Raw genomic sequence first — 26,164 nt, 5'->3', positions numbered from 1 at the left:
GAAAAAGCGAAGCTGCTGATCGAGGCAGGGAGGATCTCCGCCGCTGTTCTTTCTGTTTCAGCCGCTGTTGATGTTCCTCCGCCTCGGAAAATGGAGAGCGACACCACCGTCCGGAGAATAAAGCCTCACGGGACGCAGCAGTACGGAGCCCCGGAGCTGGCCGGAGCCCCGGAGCAGTGCGGGAACAACGGCTACAGCGGCGACCCGAAGAGGAAGCCCGACGTGAGCCCGCTGGTGCTGCGGGAGGCGCTGGCAGCCTCGCTGGTGTCCCTGTTCCTGCTGCTGCTCTGGGGACTCGTTCATCTGTCGCTGCAGCAGCTCGTCATCGGGACGCCGACCGGGGACTTCAACGCGGCCAGAGCCAGGTGAGTCCAGCCTCCATCCCGGCAGGCAGCCCGGGGAAACGTCCCGGAAGAGTCCCGGCGGCGGAGCAGCTCCGGCTGTAACCTTTCCTCCAGTTTGGCAACCGGACCTGCCTAGAAACCACTGCCGGGTGTCTCTTCCGGGCCCACCTCCACCTGTACCTGCACCACCTACCTCCACCTGTACCTCCACCTGCACCTCCACCTGCACCTTCACATGCACCACCTCCAACTGCACATTACCTCCACCTGCACCACCTGCACACCTACCGCCACCTCCACCTGCACCACCTCCTACTGCACATTACCTCCACCTGCACCATCTGCACACCTATCTCCACCTGTACCTCCACCTGTACCTCCACCTGCACCTCCACCTGCACCTTCACATGCACCACCTCCAACTGCACATTACCTCCACCTGCACCACCTGCACACCTACCGCCACCTCCACCTGTACCTGCACCACCTCCTACTGCACATTACCTCCACCTGCACCACCTGCACATCTACCGCCACCTCCACATCTACCTCCACCTGCACATCTACCTCCACCTGCACTCTTCAGGGGCAGGGTGGTTCTACACCCCTGCAGTCAAAACAACCAACCAACAAGAGCGAAACTCATGATTTTACTCAGAGTAGTTTGTGTATTAGTACACGTTTCACCCTGAGTGAAGTAGTCTCATTTCAAGTGAAAGTTCAAATGATTAGTTCCTATTAAAGCAGATTTACTTTCTCTGTGTAGTCACAATATCCAAGGAAGTATTTGAATGATAAATTAGTTTTATTCAAAAAGTTTGAGAATATATTCAAATTGTAGATTCACTTTAGGCAAGACATCTTTTAAAGTAATAAAGTAGATTCTGTAGTGTCAATTGTACATATGTGAGTACATTTATATACTATTCCTTTTATGTTTTTGTAATTTTGTTACTGCTGAAATGTTATTTAATCTGGCCCAAAATCTTTTTTTATTAAAAGAAAATGAACAAACGTCACTACTTTAATCAATAGTAATGTGTTACCCTGCTTCTGACAAAAATATACTTAAAAAAAATCCAAATAGCATATAAATATTAATAGTGATACATAAGTAATAAACAATAAATCGCTACATACATTTATACTAAGTGAAGAAAGTTATATAATCTTTGATCCTTTTATAAAGAAAAAAAACGAAGGAGATGGAAATGACTTTGTCCCAAAGGTACATGAACATTATCCCAGGTTTGAATCGGGGTTCCTGAACGAAATTCATTAATTGTTCAAACTAATCACGTTGTAATGACAGTTAAAGAGTTAAAATTTAACTTATTCATCCAAATATCCAATAGAAAGTCTTCATGTCAGGAGCTGATGGCTCTTATCACTGCACTCATACTAGTTACTCTGATGGAAAGGACGTTTTCTGGAAGGAGATAAAGTGATGAGGAGGCTGGAGCCCCGAAGGGAGCAGCCGGAGGATAAACACATCTTCACCACTTCATCCTACTGGAGCTCATCCTTCCATACCAGGAGACAATGCAGGCGGGACTGTGGAGGGCCAGGGCCATCGCAGGGCCGTCGCAGGGCCATCGCAGGGCCATAGGGCCATCGCAGGGCCAGGGCCATCGCAGGGCCATAGGGCCATCGCAGGGCCATAGGGCCATCGCAGGGCCATAGGGCCATCGCAGGGCCATCGCAGGGCCGTCGCAGGGCCGTCGCAGGGCCGTCGCAGGGCCGTCGCAGGGCCAACGCAGGGCCATAGGGCCATCGCAGGGCCATAGGGCCATCATAGGGCCATCGCAGGGCATCAGAAACACACGCTCACTTATCCACTGTCTGCTTGTGGGCGATGCAGAGGCGCCATGGAACTTGTTTTTGTCGCAGAGGAAAGCAAGGACTTGCTTAGCGTGGCACCGCCGGGCGACCAAATGATACTCAAATATTACAGTCAAACGGTGGAAATACACCTCTTTATATGCGTCTATAAAACACTCACATATAAATATATAAGTAATCAATGACATTAATTTAGAATAATATGATAAGATAGATGGATATTCAATAATCCATAAAACTATATACAAAGCACAACAAAAGTTTAAATTAATCAACAATAACATGGTAACTGTTGATTTCTAAGTGACGACATTATATTTGAATTTGGATGAATAATGAATCGGAGTAAATAAAGAAATCCTCGTGTGATGGATGAGAATAATAGTGATGAGCTGGTCAATCCTCCCAAAGCAAATCCAGGCTGCTGGATTCATTCTGAATACCACCAGCGTTTCTGTTGACAAAAGGAAAAAGGCCATAAATCCTGCACCACGTTGAGATTAGAGCAGCCGGTCAGCCCCTCTACAGTCCTGAGAGGAGGCGCCGGCGGTGGAGCTCCAGGAAGACCTGGATTCTGGGATTTGCCATCGTTTGGCTGCTCGCTGCAGCACAACTGATCAGCGCTCAGCTTCTTTGGTCACAATCGTCGCTTTCAGGCCTTCCATCCGCCGGAAATCCAGATTTGAATTATAATCCTGAAACGGCCCGTCGGAGGCTGGAGGAACAGCTGGAGGAACAGCTGGAGGAACAGCTGGAGCGTCGCTCGGTCCGGAGAAGGAGGAATCGAGTTCCGGCTTTTAACAGCGTGGAGTGAAAAATAATCCAGAGATGTTTACATATGAAACATACTTGTGTAGGTCTGGACCTACTTCATGGATCCTTAACAGTACTGCATTGGGATGTGATGTATTTCACATTAAAAGACTTCAGGAGGAAGAACCTTCATCGTCTGACAGGAAGTGCGTCCGACACTTTCATTGTCCCCTGCTCTTTGGATCCACCGGCAATAAGATGCTTTGTGTTTCGTTTACAAGGAAGATGCTTTTAATTTGAAAGATCTGTTTATAAAGTAATAGTTCCCGTATATAATTTGCGACATGATATAGAAACAAACACCACGTTGGTGCTCGGAGCTGAAAACAACTTTTCTAGAGACGATAAGAACAGTGTCATGACTCCCCGTCCAGATTCTCCTGGAACTTGGTCGTTTTATTTTGACAGTCAGCCACAATAAAATAATTCAGAAAATACAAGAACAATGCGTTTTCCCTTCAAGACTGGTGGAGACGGGGTGTTTCTCTCCCCCGAGACCCCCCAGACCCCCCAGACCCCCATTGAAGCTCTCTGGCTCCCCCAGGAGGTGAAACCCACTGGAATCTACGAAAATAATTAAGAATTCGTCCAGTTTTTAATCCGTGCCTGTAACAGATGGACTGCAGTACATGTTTCCCCCACCAGGTGTGATGAGTGACGTTGTTCCGCCGGCAGCTCGGCGGGCAGTGAAACGCTGAACACAGTATTTGTTGAACAGCAGCAACATCTGGGAGACATGAAGTAACAGAATCTGTTTTTTGTTCTTCTTTCGGGCCATTTCAGCTCCTCTGCATGAAAACAGAGAAGAGTATTGTTGTTAAGTTGGTTTTAAAGTATTGCTTTAATGTCTGTTCTACTGACATTCCTTTGAGGCAAAAACTGACGGTGACATAAATGTATGCAACGCTCTGACAATAAACAAAAAGACTTGGGCCCTTAGCCATGCCGTCAGGGCGGGTTGGTGAAAACACCCAGCAGCTATAGAAGTTTTTTTTTTTTAAGATTTCACTGTAAATTGCACAGAAATTATCATAAAAAATGGCATTTTGTTGAAATTGTAATAATTTTCAGAAGTCGTCTTTTTTTTATTGTTTTGTGAAAATATCGACATTTTCCTCACGTATACTCGACAACAAAGAAAAACTGCGTATTGAAAAAGGTGTCAATATACTGTGAGAGTGAAAAAACTATTTTTTTCCACTTGCATCAGGTGAACTGCAAGATGTTTATCTTATCTGTCAGTGCAAAGGTCTGAGAGGAAGGAGCGGCTGCTCCTATCATGCAGGTTCTTCCTGTTCCCCACTCTGGAACCGGAGAACCACAAAGTGCAGCTCGAGGTCAGGAGGCTCCTTAAGGACCATCTCTATTGCAAAGTTTGCTTCTTTTACAATTTGGGACCCAAAAATCAAGATGTCAGCATCTTTATTCAAGGTAGCTGACAGTGAGGAGCCAGAACACCCTGATGTGAAATACCTCCGGGTCCCTGAAGGGCGGCAGTAGAGTGTCTAGGATTGGAATCTTCACGCTATTTAGCAGGTGGTCATAATGTTATGGCTCACTCTCGCTCCATTCTCAGCTGAACGACTTGTTGTTTTGTTTGTTGGCGCTGCAGACGCCACCTGGAGCAGATCACCAGCGTGGGCCCCCGGACGGTGGGCAGCCATGAGAACGAGGTGCTGACGGTGGGATACCTGCTGGAGCAGATCCAGAGCATCCGGACGGAGACGGCGGCGGGCCCCCACCAGATGACGGTGGACGTGCAGCGTCCCACCGGGACGTTCTCCATCGACTTCCTGGGAGGCTTCACCAGCTACTACGACCGCATCACCAACATCGCCGTGCGGCTGGAGCCCAAGGGGGGAACGCAGCACCTCATGCTCGCCAACTGCCACTTCGACACGGTGGCCAACAGCCCAGGTAGAGGATGTTCCCTCCTCTTTCCTCTGCCTTTGGGTGAAGATATTAGTTTATTTAATCCAAACTGATCGCCTGGACGAAGCCAACCTACACAGCTATAGTGGTTACTGTCGCCATGGCAACATGTACGCTTCCTTAGGGCTCCAGGATATTAAGTAAACATGATAGAACGTTGTTCAGTTTTAGGAATTACGATGAATAAACCAACACTTAAGTAGTTGATGTTAATTTGAGATTTGTCCTTCTAAATAACAGTGCTCTTTCTCTTGCCCCTGATTTATACCACATCGCATTATTTTAATATTTGAGACTCTGCCATATTGACTTACAGAGGATGTACGACGGGGTGTAAGGAGACGCAGGAGGCTCCGCTAACATGACAACGTTTTCAAGTAAAACGATTCAAACTTTTGTTGAGGATCCGTTTCCACGACAACGCAACTTTATGAAAACGGCGCCCGAGGTGAAGCTAGTTTTCTGTGCCCGCTCAGGTTTCTGCTCCTCCAGTCGGTTTTCTCTGCTTATTTCTAACGAGGAGGTACAGAACAATGTCCAGACCATTCCTTACGCTCCCTTTATTCCACCGCATGAACAGAATGTTTGAAATTCCACAAAATCAAACACTTGGCAGGAGGCAGTGGACATGAAAATGTGTGTGTCTCTTCCTGGTCCACGCCTCCTGGATCAATTTCCTTTTACCGGCGACGCTGTGGGGGAATGTTTGTCCTCGACAGGCTGGAGAGAAGTTCAGATTGAGAGCAAACAAAGGAGCGACGTCTCCTCGGTGCAGTGAGCTGCTCATGATCAGGGAATCCTGCCGTCAGAGTGCAGAACTGAGGAGTTCTCAGAGGAACTTCTTGTTAAAAGCACAATGTGGACGTCTGTCATGAATTCAAAAGGAGTCGCCCCTAAAGTTCTCACAGCGTGGACCTCATGACCTCATGACCTCATGACCTCATGACCTCCGAGTGAACAAACAAGAGTATTATGATATCAAACTACTGGAGGAGTTACATGTTTTAAACTTCTCCTGTTCACCTCCTGTTCACCTCCTCCTCCTGTTCTCCTCCTCCTCCTCCTCCTGTTCTCCTCCTCCTCCTGTCCACCTCCTCCTCCTGTTCTCCACCTCCTCCTCCTGTTCTCCTCCTCCTCCTGTCCACCTCCTCCTCCTGTTCACCTCCTCCTCCTGTTCTCCTCCTCCTCCTCCTCCTGTTCTCCTCCTCCTCCTGTTCTCCTCCTCCTCCTGTCCACCTCCTCCTCCTGTTCACCTCCTCCTCCTCCTGTTCACCTCCTCCTCCTCCTGTTCTCCTCCTCCTCCTCTTCCTCCTGTTCTCCTCCTCCTCCTGTTCTCCTCCTCCTCCTCCTGTTCACCTCCTCCTCCTCCTGTTCACCTCCTCCTCCTCCTGTTCTCCTCCTCCTCCTCCTGTTCACCTCCTCCTCCTGTTCTCCTCCTCCTCCTGGTCTGGTCGGTCCAGAAACCTTCAGTATTCTAAGTTTCTAGCTCCTCCTTGATTTTCCTCATTTGAATATTGGATCATAGGAGCTGCATTCAGAATCTGCTGTGTCTGTTTCTGTTTCATTTCCAAAAAGTTTCACCTTTACACTGAAAGTTTTGAAAATGATGTCAGTTTACATGGAAACGGTAGAAACACTGAAAATAGTGTAGTTAGCATCTCGGTCTACTAGTTGGTGCTGTTGTTTGTTTTAGTACTAAACACACACACACACACACACACACACACACACACACACACACACACACACACACACACACACACACACACACACACAACAGAGAACAACGAGGTCTCAACATGAACTCTGGGAGAACACAGACGTTCTAGTGGACAGACCAAGTTGGATTGTTATTACGGTGACTGTCAAAATAAAAGTACCAATTCCCAGGAGAACATGGACTGGGAGTTAGTTGTTAGTTTATTTCAATTTTATTCATTGCAAAAGACAAAAAACCCCAAAACAATTAATCCATATAAAACAAAGATTCAAAGTTCTGGATGAAAAGCAGCAGCAGGAGGAAGGACGAGTCACGACACTCTGGAAGCCGCCATTGTTGTTGTTGTTGTTGTTGTTGATCTACTTGCACATGTGCAGAAGAACTCTTTACTACAGCCGGGGTGAGCATGTGCAGTAGGAGTCACCAAGATGGAGCCGGAGTGTTTTCAAAAAGTTGAGTTTTCAGTGACTCTGAGCACCGTTGTCATGGAAACTGACTCCCAAACGCCTCAGTTCAACAGAAGTTTTGAAAAAAAAAAGTAACGGCGAAGTAAAAACGAATACCAACGACTGTCACTTGTCACAGAACCGCGGCTGCAATAGAAAACATTTATTCTACCAACCAGTCTCGCTTTGTGAACTGGAGGATCAGGATCAGTGACCCAGACAGTGGATCCTCCCCCTCCCCCTCCCCCTCCCCCTCCCCACCAACACCTTCAGTCCAGAAAGCCGGAGCACATGACGTCTCCGTTCCTCCCTCCGACGTTCGTTCCCTCGCCACCAACCACTAATCTTCCTGCATCACATGCTCCCTTCTTTTCTCTCCTTTGTCCTCCCGCCATCAAACAAGTGGTGGATAGTCTTTTTTTTTTTTTTTTAAACCAGCTTGTGGCATTCTTCACATGTTTCCACCCTTCACTCTGCCGTGTTCCTTTATTGTGTTTTGTTCTCTGCACACACGTCTGTGTAGTTTCATTACAAAAACAAGTGACAGCGACCCCATGTGGCCCGGCAGACTAACTACACTGTTGTCAGTGGGAACGCAACACTTTGCTTTTTTTTAATTAAATGATCAGGTGTTGTCTTGTGAAACGTTGTGGTGTAAACGGAGCCTGAGACAGATTCCTGTTGCAGATGTGGACGATAACCTGAAGCTCTGTCTTGCCACTTCCAACACACACACACACACACACTCTCACGCCTGTCTTCCTGTGGCAGGTGCCAGTGATGACGCGGTGAGCTGTGCAGTGATGCTGGAAGTCCTCCACTCTCTGGCCAACCAGTCCACGCCTCTTCACCACGGCGTCGTCTTCCTCTTCAACGGGGCCGAGGAGAATGTGCTGCAGGTAGAGGACAAATGGTGCACCGAATCATTTGAGGCGAGGCAACGAGGAAATTGAAAGAAATACTTCAACAGATCTGAAAAATCAGGGTTGTTTAGTTCCCATACAGTCCACTGATATGATTTATATATTTATGATTTTTATTTGCTGTGACGGAGAGTATATGTGATGGAAATGTCCAAAAACTAAACAATTGCTCCTGAAAATGACCACAATCCCAAAATAAAGGCAATTTTAATGAAACCTTCTGGTGTAAAATCCAGTGACTATCCAGAACTCTTCTCTAACTGTTGCATTCTGGGTATTTTTACAAACTTCCCCTGACAGCGTGGCTATGAGGCTAATGCTAGTTTGCTAGCGCTCATGGCGGCGTCTTGTGTTGCGTCGCCACACTTAAGAAAGCTGTGGTTTTAAATTTTCTTTGCTGTTTGTTCCTCAAAGTCAAATAAGTTGATTCTCACAACCACGTCACTGGACCGGAGCTTCTCCTGAAGCGGTTCTGGTCCTCAGACCTTTTGTTTGACCGTCGCGCTCTAAAGACAGTAGGAAGGGTTAATTATTAAACTAGAGCTACACTCGGTAGAGCGCAAACATTTCACCAACGCCACATTTGTTGGTGGAACCAAGTTAGCATGATAGCCGTTAGCTCATATCAATGCTAACTAGCATGTCAGGTAGCTACATCACTGTGAAACACTGAGCAGGGAGCGTCTCCATGGCAACGGAGGCTGATCTCCTTTGATTTCCTCCATGAGGTGCCTCTCCCATCCTCTTTGTGTGGGACAGTTTTTAGGTGATTTATTCAGAAAAGTTTAGCCGCGAACGTCCCAGAATCTAATGATCGGTCCTTGATGAGGAGAAATCATCCCTGAGGGTTTCATGGAATTCGGGTCAATAGTTTTTGCGAAAAGTTGTTAAGATACAAACCAATAAATAAATGCACGTAGACGAAAACAGAACCTTCATCACAGAACATCGTTTGTTTGGTGAAATAAATGGAAGCTCATCAAATAAATTGGAAAAAACAAACTTTATGGCGAAGGGGCGGGATTTAATAAGTTGTACTTCTTCCCACTGCTTTTCGGACAAACAACCTGTTTCTATTTCTCTGCTGTTACTTATTCACTGTTTGAGCTTCTGATTTTGGTATTTGATTTTGAGAAAGTTTGAAATGAAGCACAGTTAAATCAAACCTCTGAACCGGTTCCTCCTGCACAGCAGTGACAAACGCCACTTTTCTTCTTTTCTTTTTATTTAATTTAATCCGAGTCACTCTCACTTTGTAATTTGCGTCTGGTTCTTCTTTGAAGGGCAGCCATGGGTTCATCACGCAGCATCCGTGGGCCAAGCAGGTCCGAGCCTTCATCAACCTGGAGGCTGCAGGCGTCGGAGGGAAGGAGGTGGTTTTCCAGACAGGTGCTGCTCCTCCTCATCATCCATAAACCGGCTCGATGCAACGTCTTTTTATTCTGTTGAAATCTTTTGCAGTGAAAGTAACAGTACCTGTAGAGAAATATTTACACGTTAAACATGATCTGTTTCATGCACTTAGGTAATTAAATTAGACTTTAGACTTTAGAGTTCTCTGGAAAGAAGATGAGAAACTCTTCAACCGAGTGAAAAAGCAAAGAAGAATATTATGAATTTTAATGTTGTTCACACACTTTTAGTGAGATATAAGGTCATGAGAAAAGCACTGACACCCATAATTTATTTGATTGAATTAATGTCTGCTTATTTTGAATTAAAGTAATGTTAAACACAAACTATACATTGATTTCTTAACAACCCCCTACAGTTACTGGATCTTCTGTAAACATACACAGAAACACATTTTCAATCCAGAATTTTCTAGTTGACACTCTAATGCTATTTCTATTTTTCTCTAACTGAATATGACTCATACGTTCTCATCCATTAGTCACGTGTTGGAGGAAGAGTAACTTCAGCCTGATTCTCTCCACATCACAAATCTCTCTCATCTTCCTTTTCACTGTTTTGTCTCCTACGTTATCCTGAGTCCGAGTCAGTCGTGACGCGTCCAACCAAGGATTCAAGCTCAAATTAAAATCTCCTCCACAGACGGCCCTGTTTCTAATCACCAGATGAAAAATGTGTCTCTCGAAGCCCACGTTGCTCCTGGAGCTGCAGACACATTTAAAACTGCTTTCTGATCCTTGTAGTCAACCACAACCATATTGAATCTTCCTTCATTGACCGGAGTTTCCCTTATATTTTCAAATGATCCCTGGTGGAGATCAGTGCTGCCGCCCTCTTCTGTGTTTTAGAGGACTCTGAGTAAACCTGGCTAAAGGCCGGTTACTACGGCCGGTATGTCCGGATTCTGGTAAACGAGTCTCTTACAAAAATATTACATCTACCATGTCTTTTTTTCATTTTGCGCAGTATTTTCCTTCTTTATACTGGGTTGAGTACACCTGCCCCTTCATCCTTTCAAAATCAAATATCACTTTTATATCGACCACTTTTAATACAAGGAAAAGTAAAATGGTCAAAATGATAAACTAGAATCCACTACAATGGCTGAAGTGGCTCAAACATCTAAAAATGGCTTTAAAAAAACAATAAAGCAGCTTTAATTCAGAACAATGTCCAGTGTTCTATGTCGTGCTCCTGAAACAGGTTAAACAGTGCAGTGATGAACTATGGCAGCACAAAGAGCCCGAAATGAGTGGAAAACGTTAAAAAAAGCTTTGAAACCACTCGGCCATAACAACCCCATATCTTCACAGAAAAACAACTCCACCTTGGAAAACTGAGGAATGTTGGACAGATGTTGGGTATTTTATCTTTCTTGCTCTGTGTTGAAGGTCCAGAGAACCCGTGGCTGGTCCAGGCCTACGTTCACGCAGCCAAACACCCGTTCGCCTCCGTGGTGGGCCAGGAGGTCTTCCAGAGCGGCATCATCCCCTCCGACACCGACTTCCGCATATATAGAGACTACGGAAACATCCCAGGTGAGAGCACACACCACACCGCCACAAGGAGAAAGTTAGAGTTAAAAAAAGAAATGGTTTGACCCATAATGCATTTGGAGCCGATGATGATTTATTATGTTGTTATTTGAACTTTACAATGCAGTTTGTTTATGATGTTCCAGTCATATATTAGAGAGCAGGCGAGCAGGTGAGGTACAACGATCAGCCATAAGGTTCTGACCACAGACAGGTGGCGTGAAGGACATTATTCATTCATTCATCTCAGGTAGAGACTGTGAGTGGAAACATGAAGAAGCATAAGGATTTCAGTGACTGTGATAAGAGACTTCCTCCTCTGGGTCTGGTTCTGCAGGTTCCTCCTCTGGGTCTGGTTCTGCAGGTTTCTTCTTATAACAACAGGAGTTTTTCCTTTCCACAGCTCGCTCATGTGGAATTGAGGGTTTTTCAGTAAATGACTGTGTTGTGTTTGGTATGTGTATGAATAAAGTTAAATTGAATTGAAATGTGCTTTTCCTGGTAAAGACGTGAGGATTGTTCAGGAGAGCTGGGGATCACTCGGAGTGCGCTGCTCTCCACAAGAGTTAGAAAAATAATCTCTTCCCTGCATCGATAATCTTTGATCAGTTTGGAAAACAAACCTCAAAAAAACCTGCCGACTTCCTGATGCAGATAAAACAGCAGAGATTCAGGTCTAGTTTAGATCTGATCCAGGAGCCTGCAAGCAGCTACGGTGGCCCAGGAGGGCCAACAGCACAACACCACAACAACACCACAACAACAACACCACAACAAAGTGCGCAGCGGTTGGAGAACAGGCTTTGTTTCTGGGGGACGATATTTCTTGACGGAACGATGGATGGCAGAGCACAAACACAACGTTGTGACAATTCCAACACAGAGACCAACAATAGTGATTTCTGAAAACACATCAACATTAATCACAATCATCATGAAGCAGCGTGTTACTGAACGTCTCCTGAAACACTTCCTCATCAAAATATAGTCCCTCTGCCCCCAAATTACATTGTGGCTCTTTGTTGTTATGTTGTGGTTGTGGCTTCTCGTTGTTGTGTTGTGGCTTGTTGTTGTTGTGTTGTACTGTTGTTGTTGTTGTGTTGTTGTTGTTGTGTTGTACTGTTGTTGTTGTTGTGTTGTTGTTGTTGTGTTGTGCTGTTGTTGTGTTGTGGCTTGTTGTTGTTGTGTTATGCTGTTGTTGCTGTGTTGTGGCTTGTTGTTGTTGTGTTGTTGTTGTTGTGCTGTTGTTGTTGTGTTGTACTGTTGTTGTAGTTGTGTTATGCTGTTGTTGCTGTGTTGTGGCTTGTTGTTGTGTTGTGCTGTTGTTGTTGTTGTGTTGTGGCTTGTTGTGCTGTTGTTGTTGTTGTGCTGTTCTGTTGTGCTGTTGTGGTTGTGTTGTTGTTTTGTGTTGTTGTGTTGTGCTGTTGTTGTTGTGTTGTGCTGTTGTTGTGTTGTGTTGTTGTTGTGCTGTTGTTGTGTTGTGTTGTTGTTGTTGTGCTGTTGTTGTGTTGTGCTGTTGTGTTGTGCTGTTGTTGTGTTGTGTTGTTGTTGTGCTGTTGTTGTTGTTGTGTTGTTGTTGTGCTGTTGTTGTTGTTGTTGTGCTGTTGACTCTCAACTCCTGGTTACTTCACTTAAACTAGATTTGGTGGAAAAAGAAAAAAAGGCAGAATTAGTGATAATCTGTCAGATTGAATTAATCTAGTAGACAAACACATTCTTCTCTTTTTTTTGTTTCATTCATTCTTCAAGCTTCTAAATCAGGAGTCATGAGTTTCTATTGTTTGGTTTTAAGACAAAAACTTAGAAACGAGTGGAGGAAGAAGTTTTAATGTAAAACTGAAGAAGATGAAGTTTTAGTTTAGTTTGTTTGGTTTTGTTTCCGCAGGCATCGACCTGGCCTTCATCGAAAACGGTTTCATCTACCACACCAAGTACGACACGGCCAACAGGATCCTGACCGACTCCATCCAGAGAGCCGGTACACACACACACACACACACACACACACACACACACACACACTGAGGGGTGTGTTTTCCCGCCGGCCAGCAGAGCCCTGATCTCGTTACATCACAGAGGTAAGACGTACCTCGATTCCTGCTGCTGAATTATTTTGCGGCGCTTCGCAGAGAATCTGCTGAGTCAGCACTAAAAGCTGGAGGCAGTTGGCATCTTTCCCTGTCCGCCCGCCCAGAAGCTCCCGGACGTCTCCCGTCACTTCGCCTGCGTCACCAGGAAAGACATGAATTATTGGAGAGTGGAAGTGGGATTTCAGAGGTATTTTTAGTACGAGGCGACGGAGGCCGAGCAGCGCTTGTGAGGTGGAGGTTGTGACGTAGAAGATGCACAAGCAGCTGAAAGTTTCTTTAAGTCACATCTTCTTGGTGAGATTTGGACGAAGTTCACTTTAATAACATCTTAATGCAGGAGGGTCAGAAACCCGCCTGTAATCCAGACAAACCAAGCAAACATTCATTTAAAATGTTATTTAAAGGTTATTATGGCACTATTTTACCACTCAAGATGAAATTGGGCTGTTTATATATATATATCCTTTAAAAAACATTTTAAATCAATGTTATATATATATATATATATATATATATATATATATATATGTGTGTCGCTCTTGAGACGAACAATCAAAATGGTGTTTCCTGGCCGGAACGTCTCGATCAAAGCAATACAGCACGTTCTCACATGGTTCTTTAATAGTACTCTACTGAATAGTAACTAATACCTGCAGTTTAACGTGACGATGCCACAGGCGGTGGAGTTTTTCTCTCAATCATCTGAGATCAAACTACTGGAATCGTTCTGGCAAGAAAACAAGAGAAAATCTCTTCAGTCGAAACCAAATTTGTTTTAGTTGAAGTTCCGACTGAACAAGTAGAGCTTGTACTCTGGCTTGTTTACACTGTGGAGCCACGGCGCAAACACAATAGAGCTCTGTGTGTGTGTGTGTGTGTGTGTGTGTGTGTGTGTGTGTGTGTGTGTGTGTGTGTGTGTGTGTGTGTGTGTGTGTGTGTGTGTGTGTGTGTGTGTGTGTGTGTGTGTGTGTGTGTGTGTGTGTGTGTGTGTGTGTGTGTGTGGACTTGGTGGCAGCAACACTGATGAAGGAGACTCGGCTGCAGTTACATTCCATACCAATCCCACATGTAATCTGATTACTAATTCACATTCCATTGAGGATGTGCAGAGGGTTTGCTGTGTATTTACCGGAGGCCTCGCGCTGTACTCACCTCAATACTTTACACACCTCAATACTTTACACGCCGCAGTACTTTACTCACCTCAATACTTTACACACCGCAGTACTTTACTCACCTCAATACTTTACTCACCTCAATACTTTACACGCCGCAGTACTTTACTCACCTCAATACTTTACACACCTCAATACTTTACACACCGCAGTACTTTACTCACCTCAATACTTTACACACCTCAATACTTTACACGCCGCAGTACTTTACTCACCTCAATACTTTACACACCGCAGTACTTTACTCACCTCAATACTTTACTCACCTCAATACTTTACACGCCGCAGTACTTTACTCACCTCAATACTTTACACACCTCAATACTTTACACACCGCAGTACTTTACTCACCTCAATACTTTACACACCTCAATACTTTACACACCGCAGTACTTTACTCACCTCAATACTTTACACACCGCAGTACTTTACTCACCTCAATACTTTACACACCTCAATACACCTCAGTACTTTACACACCTCAGTACTTTACACACCTCAGTACTTTACACACCTCAATACTTTACACACCGCAGTACTTTACTCACCTCAATACTTTACACACCTCAATACACCTCAGTACTTTACACACCTCAGTACTTCACACACCTCAGTACTTTACACACCTCAGTACTTTACACACCTCAGTACACCTCAATACTTTACTCACCTCAATACTTTACACACCTCAATACACCTCAGTACTTTACAGACCTCAGTACTTTACAGACCTCAATACTTTACACACCTCAGTACTTTACACACCTCAATACACCTCAGTACTTCAGACACCTCAGTACTTTACAGACCTCAGTACTTTGACCATGGTGACACTGCGGCGTTGCGTCAGTCGGATCAGAGGGAAGTGAAGAGCGAGTGACGACGTGGTCACCTGATCTCCTCTCGTCCTGACGGGAATCGTGTTGGTCACCAGGTTAAACAATCCTCTTGTGTAGAAGTGAAGCTGTAAACATTCTAAAATCTCCTCGTCGGATCCATTTGGTCATTTTAGGTTGAATTATAAGATCTTATTTCTACCAGCTGTCTTTGAAACTGAAAATCTTTAAGCTCGGTTCCCACGATGCACCGCGGCAGCGTTGTTTCCTCCCGTTTCCATGGAGATCGGAGTAGACGCGTTTTCAAAAAGTTGCGTTTTCAGTGGCTCTGAGCTCTGTTGTCATGGAAACAGACCAAGAAACGCAAAGAAAACGTTAAATTTTCACTCCAAACGAGCATCAACCAATGAAACACATAAGAAGTGAAGTTATATTCACAATGATTTACGTTGTAAGACAATTAAAAAAATATATTTTCAATAATTAGTTTCTGACTTCAAAGAAAATTCTGAATAACATTTAATTCTGTGAAACGGCGACTCTTTGACCGTCGGATCGTTCCAGGTTTTTTTTCCCAACCTAAACTCTCTGGCGCCCCCCAGAGGAGGATTTTTTTCTTTTTAGGAAATGGCACACTGATGTCATAAATATCCTCTCAGTTGTAAAATATTAAAACATAAGTTTAAAGTTTTGAAAAGTTTTAAACGTAAAATGCAGATTAGTATCGCGTCTACCGGCAAAATACTAGTTTCATTACTTCAAGTTTTTATCTACAAGAATCAAACCAAACATTAGGTTTTACTTTATTTGAAAATGTAATGAATTGGAGAGTTTATGGGGCCGAGCACACAGACTGGTTCCTACCTGATATTTAATTAGTTCACATGCAGGAGGTTTGTGGAGGAAACAGATTTGCTGAGTCATCGCTGAGCGGCGTCGGCTTCATAACGTGGTTGTCATCATGTGAGAGTGAAATCATCGCTTTCACAGTCACAGCTCTGCGTTAACGACGTGTGCGGCGCTGCAGTCTAAAAGGTCACAGGAAATACTTTCTCTGCAAAAATGCTGGAAAAGATGAACAATAACAGATTTAATAGATGAGATTAGAGACTAGATTTTTCTTTTTAATTTCACAGCGTAGATGTAGAATGTGGAAACACCAGACACTACAGACTGCATCCTACTGTTCTCTCTATGCATGTGTGAGTGGTTGTATTAAAAAAAAAAAACAGCACCATCTAGTGGTCTGGCATGGCGTTTTCAGGTTTGCTCTGTGGACAGAGATGATTTTCAAATTGAAAAACTGACGTTTCCTGTCAAAATCACACAATTTTGTTAAATCTTTATTAAAGAACAAACTATTGATATAAAAAATATAAGAGACACACAGATGAGTATTTGTGGAGGGAAACCGGAGTATTTGACTGAAGGTGGAGCTCGAGCTGGAGATCCTCCGGCTGTGCGGTGGCAGTGCTAACCACTACACCGCTTCCTCTCATGACTTCCTGTGTTTCTACTCTTCTTCTCTCGCTTCCCGTTTCCAGGCGACAACATTCTGGCGGTGCTGAAGTACCTGGTCATGTCTGAGAAGCTGGCCGACTCCTCCGAGTATCGCCATGGCAACATGGTGTTCTTCGACCTGCTGGGGGTCGTGGTGGTGGCCTACCCGGCCCGCGTCGGCACCATCCTCAACTACATGGTGGCCACGGCCACGTTCCTCTACCTGGCCCGGAAGGCTTCGCTGCCGGGCAACGGAGGTACGTTTCTCTGTCCTCAAGCTTTCAGGTGTGTCGCAGCTCCAGGTGCTGCCACAAGGGGGCGGCGCTGACTCACGGCTGCCCCCTTGTGGCCAGAACTGATATCACCTAAATCTTTCAGACTTTTAGATAAACCTTGATGACTTTTACCAGATGGTGTCAAACACATTTTAGTTCAGCTGAATTTAAACTTAAGTGGGTTGGACCGGTAAAATGATGTCGTTGTAACTTTTAAATTTAAACTTTGACCTCCTAGAACCTGGCGTCCACATGTGGACATTGTTTTAGGCTGTCTGGACCACACTACAAAATGAGTTTGGGTCTTCAGGTTTGCCTTTGTTATGGCACGGAGTATATGTGATGAAGATGTCTATAGATTTTTCACAATTACGAATAAAAAATTACTCCAATTTCAACATGAAGCCAATTTTAATGAAACTTTCTGGTGCAAAATAGTGAAATGTCAAAAAAAAACAAACAAAAAAAACTTCATGGCTCTGCATTTTGGGTGTTTTTACACACTCACATTCAAACTGCATTGTTTTTACATTTTTGCAAGTTTTGTGCTGAAAATGCATCATTTTGAAAACAACGGTAGAAACACTGAAAACAATGACGTCAGTCTGTAGAGCTGCGGTTTGTTTCTTCTTTAGAATTAAACATCATGAACAACAGGAGGACACGGACATTCTAGAAGACAGACCATCAAGTTGGAATGTTATTATGGTGACTGTCAAAATAAAAGTCCAGCAGAATATGGATGGAGGTGGAACCATGAGCATTTGTCTAAAACTTTCTCCCAGGTCTTCCCTCTATGTATTTTTGAAATGTTAACCCTCTTCTTGGTGTTTTGTCGGCCATATTGGCGCCTCTGACGGCCGATCTGCCTCATCGTTTGTGCCTCAGGGGGGCGCTACGTGCGTCAGCTGGCGTGTGCGACGGGCGTGGCGGTGCTGAGCTGGTTCGTCACGCTGCTGTCGGTGCTGATCGTGGCGCTGCTCGTCACGCTGCTGGGCCGCTCCATGTTCTGGTACAACCACTTCTACGCCGCCGTCTGCCTGTACGGAGCGGCGGCCGCCGGCAAGATGGTGCTCGTCCACACGCTGGCCAAAAACCTGTACTATGGGGTGAGTGACCAGGCGGCCAAGCAGGATTAAACAGACGGGAGGCGGCAAAACCAGTCAAAGCAGTTTTACATTCTTTGAAATGAGGTTTCAGTTTGTTGATCTGCTTCCTAAATCACGAGCTGCAGCGAGGCTGGCTGCTCTCCAGAGAGCTGGCAGAGCGACCTTTGTCCCAGATTACATCACAACCTTACTAGAACTGAATCTGTCCAAAGGGCTCCAACGCTCCTCCGTGGTTAGGATGAATATTCTCTTTGATTAAAAAAAACTAAACACACAAGCAGCGTGCTTCAGGACCGGAGACCCGCCGGCTTCATCCGTCCTTCATCTCGTCTCGGCCACAGTGTCCCCAGCATCACGTCCAACCCCCCGAGGCCACCCCGACCATTTAAAGAAGGAATTGTGTCACAATGAAGAGGAACTTCCTGTTGTAGGAAGAGGAAAACCTCCCGTCACCTCGGTTTACATTGTTAGAACGGCCGCATTTCCACTGCAGGAACTCTTTGTTCACAAAAAGGAACCGTCTCTAAATGAGTCATTTTAAAGAAAGTTTCTGTTCAAGCAGCTCGGGAAGTTTTCAGAAACTTTGCTGAACAGATGAGCCGTCCTGTTTTCTTCAAGTCTTCATTTGTTTTCGGTTCCAGTCTTCATAAGCTGGAACCTAAAAAGCCCAAATGTTTATCTAACAAACTGCTTTACCAGATTATCAGAGCAGCACAAGTTTAATCTTCCTCCTTGTTTACGGCCCGTCAATCCTTACCCGCCTCGCTGGAGTCGAAACGCCAGTCAAATGATCTCAGTTCATCTTTGCCTGGCCTTGCCTTGCCTTGCCTTGCCTTGCCTTGCCTTGCCTTGCCTTGCCTTGCCTTGGACAAATTCAACTGTGGCCCTGAAAAACAATTCTTCAGCAAACTAAAAGAATAACACACATAATATGTGTGTAAGTAATAATAATAATAATAATAATAATAATAATAATATGTAAGTATTCCATTTTTTAAAGATGTTTTGAGTTAAATTCACATGTATATAAAACTGTAGTATCACTTATTATGGCTGAAAAGACACACAAACAATTATTATAAATAAAAGACGTGAAAAGGAACAAAAGTATTTGAAAGTGACTGAAGAACAAGATGAAGATACAAGATGAATAAAACTTAGAAAGACAAGATGAAAAAATGCAAAATTACTGTAAAGTCACACAAAAACCTGATGAATACACTAAATGATTAAGAGGTTACACAAAAACATGAGAAAAAGATGCACTTACTGTAAAGTGACACAAGAGTTTATACAATGATATAAAATCATACAAAAATGTAAAAAATTAAATAAAATAAAAAATGGACACAAAATCCTGATTAAAAAGACCAAAAAGGCAAAAACATGATAAAATGATGCAGAATTACTAGGAATTCATACAAAAACCTGATAAAGACAATATACCTAAAGCAACACAAAAACATGATGGAAATAAAGAAAAGAATTACTTTAAAAAATGGCACAAAAACGTGATTTAAAAACATGCAAAACATGAAAAATGTATAGTCATACAACATATCATGAAACTAAATGACAAAAAATTGCCCAAAAAAACCATGAAGAGTCATTAAAGGACAAGAAATCCATTAAACAAAGAGATTTAAAGAAACATAAAAACATAATAAGACAGAAAATAAACTAAAAATGGGCAAAAAGAAATCGATAGAGAAAAAAAATGACTAGAAATTTTTATAAAAATGTGATAAAAAGGCAAAATAACAAAATTAAAAATAGATTTAAAAAACAGAAAATTACTAAAAAAGGCATAAAAAGATGTAAGATTTCTGTAAACTTTATAAAAAGATGTAAGATTTCTGTAAACTTTATAAAAAGATGTAAAATTCATACAAAAATTATAAAAAATGACTCAATAGTACAAAAACGTGATGAAGAGAGAAAATGAGCAGAAATCGTACAGAATTGTGATAAAAAGGTTAAAATGAGTGTAAAACAACACTAAAGTGTGATAAAGCTCCGGAGCTGCGCCCAGGCTGGTTACTGCTGCTTCTTCTTCTTCTGGCCCCGCCCTGATGTGTGCTGTGTTTCCCCGCGTGGCAGGGCCGGCGCCTGGTGGAGCTGGGAGACCTGTTCCTGGACGTCAGCCTGCTGCTGTGGTGCTGCAGCCTGGTGTGGCTCACCCAGCGGGGCCTGTGCTCCGCCTACGTCCCCATGCTGATGGTCTCCTTCCCGCTGGCCGCCAGGCTGCTGCTCGCCACCGAGTTCAGACACCGAGGTCCGCCCAAACCAAGGTTCTTCTGGTTCAGGCTGCACATCGGCTCCGGTCTGATCGTCTCTTCTGTTACAGGAGCGTCGGTGAAGTACAGCGTCCTCTACCTGCTGGGCCTGGCGCTGCCGTACGTCCACTTCATGTTCCTCATCTGGGTGGTGTTTGAGATCTTCACGCCCATCATGGGCCGCAGCGGCACCGAGATCCCCCCCGAGGTGGTGATGGCCTCCCTGGTTACCCTGGCAACCATCTTCCTCTCCTCCTTTTTCGTGAGTACTGCATCAGGTGTCCATGTGTGCCGTGGGCCTCCTCTGGAGGGCGCCAGAGAGCTTTGATTTAGAAGCCATTATGGAAATACTGATTTGTGATGGAGTGTATTTAGTTTTGAGTAAATTTGAAATTGTTTTCATATAAAAATGGTTAATAAATCTTTTTTAAAAGAGGAATAAATCCAAGGTAAAACTGATCTTTTTTTTAAACACCCTTTTATAACTAAGTGCAACGGATAAAAAAGTAAAAATAAGCTTCTGTTAGGCACCAGAATGTAGATGAGACGATCTAGAAAATAGTAAGATATTTTGTTTTGTATAGCGCTTTTCAAGACACTATTTTATTTTATTATTTGTGCCTGCCTCTTTAAGAGGCAACGCGCAAATATTCCTATCCTAGGCAGCCGTCAAAGTATGTTTGAATATTTGTACAACAGGAACAAATAAAATGTACTTTGTCTAATATAGATGCTCAGAATCACAAACAAAGTATGAAGCCAGATGAAGTTTTGTTGTTGTTTGCACAAGAAAAGAGAATGAGATTTTGTGTGGAATGAATCCGTCTCAGCTGCACTTCATCTACCTGGCTCGGAGCACCCGGTGGATCCTGGCCGGCCTCGGCTCCGTCTTCCTGCTCATGTTCCTGCTGGTGTCCTGCGGGTTCTTCTTCCCTTATTCGGGCCGTCCGGAGAGTCCGCGGCCCAAGAGGGTCTTCATTCAGGTCCACTCACACACACACGCTTTAAAACGTGTATAGAAATGCTTCCATGTTGATGGAGTCGCTGATTTTCACGTCTTCGTCGTTCGTCCTGCAGCACACCACACGTACCTTCCACAACCTGCAGGGGGCGGTGGAGAGCCACGACTCGGGGCTCTGGATCAACAGCTTCGACTTCACAGGTTCAAAACACCGCTGACATACGAATTAAATCCAGATTTTACCTTCAGGAAATGAGCAACATGAGGAGATTCACTATAGATATACTAATAAACCAATAATCTGCCAGTAATCTAATGATATTGGCCATTTTAAATGGAATAAAGTACTGTAATGTAAATAGTGTAACAGGATATTTGAGCCAATATCATTACTACTTTAAGGAGTGTAAAAAAATCTAAATGTAATAATGACAGCCAATAACGTAATAATACATAAATATGACTGAGGTATTTTTTGCAGTTTGCTCTAGTGGATGGAATAGTTGTTATGGTATTACATCATAGGCTTTATTACATTATTATTTACTGCGAGTCGAGATTTTATGTCTCATATGTTCATATTTTTCTTTCACAGAACTTCAGTTTTCTTTTACATTTTGTGACAATTTGAACATTTTCATTCATTTTGAATTAAAATAGATTTATATCTTTAATGTGTACTTCGCACATAAACATAGTCAAGAAACTTCAATACTTCTAACCAAGGGAATACTGGATCTCTTTATGTCTTCTGATTATTTTTATGATTTTTATTTGTTTTGTTTTATTTTGCAATAAGAAAATAGTTTGATTTAATTTTTATTTTATTTTCAGTCAGATATGGAAGAGTCATGAAATAATCATATATATATATATTTTTTATTTTTTATTTATTCATTTATTTATTCTTATTAATTCATGTCAGGCATGTGACATTTCAAACATTTGCAATCCACATATGTAACTGATATCCATATATACATACACTTCAAATTATATACACCTTTTGATGATAAAGAATTATTTAAATTAGAGCTTATGAAAATATAGTTATACAAAATATAGAATCTGTTTAAGAATACCCACACATACTTATACATACACACAAACATACTTCACATGTTTGATTAACGTATATATGTATAAACACAATCTAGTCTTTTTTAGATTAGCCCCCTAGTGGTGAACCATTATAGTTCTTTTAAACAGCTAGTAAATAGAGAGCCCCCTAGTGGTGAACCATTATAGTTCTTTTAAACAGCTAGTAAATAGAGAGCCCCCTAGTGGTGAACCATTATAGTTCTTTTAAGCAGCTCGTGAACGTTGTACGTATTAAGTTTCTTTTAATAACATACTGGTAAAAATATAGAAGCAGAAGCTTCATTAGTCTCTTTCAGAAAATGAATGTTTTTTTTTTGCTGGTTTACTGGAAATGACGGTTAGTTACTAAAGGAATATCAGGTATATTTTCAAACAACACAATAATCCATCTTTTAAAGTATTTTAAAAGGTTTTGAAAGAAACTTAAAAAAAGTGCAAAATAAATTGTGCTTTTTTTTTTAAGCTCTTGGATTTTCAGCTCAGCGGCTCTGGAGCTTTAATAATCTGACATCAAATGATCTGATTGGTTTAATTTCATGTCAGTCACTCTGGTGCTGATCAATGATTGGTGAGATTGTTACTAAGCCCCGCCTCCTCGGGGCAGCGTTCTGCAGTGCCCCCTGCTGCTCTGTTAACTCCTGTTAACTCCTCCTCCATCAGTATCAAACCACTAAACCACTCTCTCTTTACATTTTCTATATAAATGTGTTTGTTTTGTTTTTAATTCCTCTCGTAATAATCTGACGATCATTCCTTTGTGTTTCGGATCAACGCAGCCATCCAGCACATCACGCCACACATCCCAGAGATCAACGACAGCGTCCGGACGCGCTGCCGGGACGACCGCCCGTTCTGCGGGTTCCCCTGGTTCCTGCCCGTCAAGTTCCTCAGCAAGTGAGTGAAGCAGCAGCAGAACCTCAGTTATAGAATCTTTTATTGAGCGACAGAACATCAGCTGCTCGTCGTGGGTTTTAGTTTCGCAGCAACATATTTTCTGATTGGTTGTTTTAAGCTCCCCACTGTCTCTTTGTCTCCTTTTTTAATTGACTCATATATGAAAGTGTTTCCTGTCTGGGTGGTGTTCCGGGGCTTCCTGGGAGGTTGCATGTTCTCCTCTGGGTGTGAGGGTTTGAATCCCGATGATGTTTCTTCAGGAAGAACTGGTACCTTCCTGCTGCAGAAGTTAATCCCAGCTCGCCGCTGGAGTTCAGCCTGCGGTCCCGAGAGGAGACGGCCTGGGGGACGGTCAGAATGACCTTCAGTGTCAAAGGTCAGCCGCCTGTTTCACTACCGTAATATTCAGACTAGAAGCCACTGCTACTTTTACTGGATCTGAACCTGCGGCTGAAACGACGATGCGTTCAGGAGCATCACGTAACTCTGACTGCTGCACTCTTTACTGGAATTCACTTGCCTTCTCTCCCTCCTTCTCTTCCTCACTCTCTCCCTCTTTCTCTCCCTATCTCTCTCTCCCTCTCTCTCCCTCTCTCTCTCTCTCCCTCTCTATCGCTTTCTCTATTGCTCTCTCTCCTTCTCTCTCTTCCTCTCTCTCTCTCTTCCTCTCTCTCTTCCTCTCTCCGTCTCTCTCTCGCTCTCCCTCTCTATCACTTTCTCTGTTGCTTCCTCTCTCTCTATTGCTCTCTCTCTCTCTCTCTCTCTCTCTCTTCCTCTCTCCCTCTCTCCCTCTCTATCGCTTTCTCTATTGCTCTCTCTCCTTCTCTCTCTTCCTCTCTCTCTCTCTTCCTCTCTCTCTTCCTCTCTCCGTCTCTCTCTCGCTCTCCCTCTCTATCGCTTTCTCTGTTGCTTCCTCTCTCTCTATTGCTCTCTCTCTCTCTCTCTCTCTCTCTCTCTCCTTCTCTCTCTTCCTCTCTCTTTCTCTCTCCCTCCCTCTCTTCCTCTGTCTCTCTCTCTCCCTCCCTCCCTCCCTCTCTTCCTCTCTCCCCCCTCTCTTCCTCTGTCTCTCTCACTCTCTCACTCTCACTCTCTCTCCCTCTTTCCCTCCCTCTCCTCCTCTCTCTCTCTCTCCTTCTCTCTCTTCCCCTCTTTCTCTCTCCCTCCCTCCCTCCCTCCCTCTCTTCCTCTCTTCCTCTCTCCCTCTCTCCCTCTCTATCGCTTTCTCTATTGCTCTCTCTCCTTCTCTCTCTTCCTCTCTCTCTCTCTTCCTCTCTCTCTTCCTCTCTCTCTCTCTCTCTCTCTCCTTCTCTCTCTTCCTCTCTCTTTCTCTCTTCCTCTGTCTCTCTCTCTCTCTCCCTCTCTCCCTCCCTCCCTCCCTCTCTTCCTCTCTCCCCCCTCTCTTCCTCTGTCTCTCTCACTCTCTCACTCTCACTCTCTCTCCCTCTTTCCCTCCCTCTCCTCCTCTCTCTCTCTCTCCTTCTCTCTCTTCCCCTCTTTCTCTCTCCCTCCCTCCCTCCCTCCCTCTCTTCCTCTCTCTCTCTCTCTCTCTCTCTCTCTCTCTCTCTCTCTCTCTCTGTTCTCCCCTGCAGGCCCCAGCCACATGTCTCTGTACCTGATGCCTCACCGAGGCTCCGCCCTCTCCTCGTGGTCGTTGGGCGATGGGACGCCGGGGTTTGACCTCAGCGGGGAATACTTCGTCTTCTACTCCCACGGACTCGACGCCCCGTCGTGGAACTTCTGGTTCGAGATCCGGGTACGGGGTTTTACTTGCAGAAACACTTCCGTTGTGTTTTGAAAACGTCATTACCTGAAAACGATGATGTCATGGCCCCGCCTCTCCACCTATAACCCCGCCTCCCTCTGTGATGTCATTAACAACACCTGCATGGCGGACTACCTGCTCCAGGTGGCGCTGCAGGAGCTGCTGATGTTTTAATAGGGACACATGGTGGATTTGTCCATTTCTAGGTTTGTGGTGTCTTTCTATTGCGGCGTTACAGCGCCACCTATAGGCCTGACCTAGGTACTACATTTGAGAAAAATAAGAACAATTTAGAGAAAAGATTGTTTTGGCTGGTGTGGGCGGGGCCTCAGAGCCACTCAGAGTGCAACTCTTTGAAAACGCTCTCTCTCCGTGGAAACGGGGGAAAACTTTTCCAAAAAGCTGTGATCCCCTCGTTTCCATGGATACAGAGCCGGAGCATATTTTTAAAAACATGCATTATTAGCGGCTCCGTTGTGGTGTAAACGGCGAGCAAAACACAACGACGGTTTAGCGTTTTCACTGCCAGGTGAGCGCCACCTGTTGGTCGTCCTTCATGGGCTCCGTTTTGTCCCCGCAGCCTCCAGCGGACCCGGACCCGGCCGGGCCCGAGGGCATCATCTCCGTCGCCATCTCCGCCCACTACTTCTCTGGGGAGAACCGGAGGACTGCTCAGCTGGAGGAAATCCTCCGCAGGTTCCCCCCCTGGGCCTTCCCCTCGTCCTGGGTCAGCACCTACCACATGTACCGGTACTGAGGAGGGACACTGCCAGGCCCCGCCCCCTCTGCCCGCCCAGGAACAATGCTGAGGCCCGGACCTGCTGCCTTCTCTCTGACACACACACACACACACACACACACACACACACACACACACACACACACACACACACTTGAGAGACCCTCATCACTGTGTCGGGAGGCGAGCAGAGCGGCGAGCAACAGAAATCGTGGGAGTTCTGTTGTTTTCTACTGGATCTTTTGTGCCTTTGCTTTACTCAAACTCTCCTCTTCCTCGTCCTCCTCTTCCTCACACACTTCCTGAATGATGAGCACCGCATGCCCCTCAGAAGCCATCGGACCCCTCCCCCTCCTGAAAGTCTAACACCGATTTGTTAACATCCTGAAGGAAAGTCGGTCCAGCTGATCGTGTGTGTGTGTGTGTGTGTGTGTGTGTGTGTGTGTGTGTGTGTGTGTGTGTGTGTGTGTGTGTGTGT

The 26,164-nt window shown here is 44.5% G+C and overlaps 1 protein-coding gene across 1 annotated transcript; it reads left to right on the top strand.

The window, feature by feature from the left end:
• On the top strand, positions 1 to 26,082 carry ermp1 (endoplasmic reticulum metallopeptidase 1). The gene is made up of 16 exons (XM_080476852.1): positions 1 to 365; positions 4,612 to 4,916; positions 7,869 to 7,996; positions 9,304 to 9,409; positions 10,825 to 10,971; positions 12,854 to 12,946; positions 16,614 to 16,826; positions 17,733 to 17,953; positions 20,054 to 20,228; positions 20,301 to 20,491; positions 21,060 to 21,212; positions 21,307 to 21,391; positions 23,068 to 23,185; positions 23,446 to 23,561; positions 24,775 to 24,938; positions 25,528 to 26,082. The coding sequence occupies exons 1-16, from the start codon at positions 91 to 93 to the stop codon at positions 25,702 to 25,704; spliced, it is 2,667 nt and encodes an 888-aa protein (XP_080332978.1). The 5' UTR covers positions 1 to 90; the 3' UTR covers positions 25,705 to 26,082.
• The last annotated feature ends 82 nt before the right edge of the window (positions 26,083 to 26,164 follow it).

The sequence above is a fragment of the Lipophrys pholis genome (genome assembly GCF_963383615.2).
Source record: "Lipophrys pholis genome assembly, chromosome: 12".
Classification (NCBI taxonomy): domain Eukaryota; kingdom Metazoa; phylum Chordata; class Actinopteri; order Blenniiformes; family Blenniidae; genus Lipophrys; species Lipophrys pholis.
Note: the sequence above shows the minus strand (reverse complement) of the source record. Positions and strands in the feature narration are given on the sequence as shown.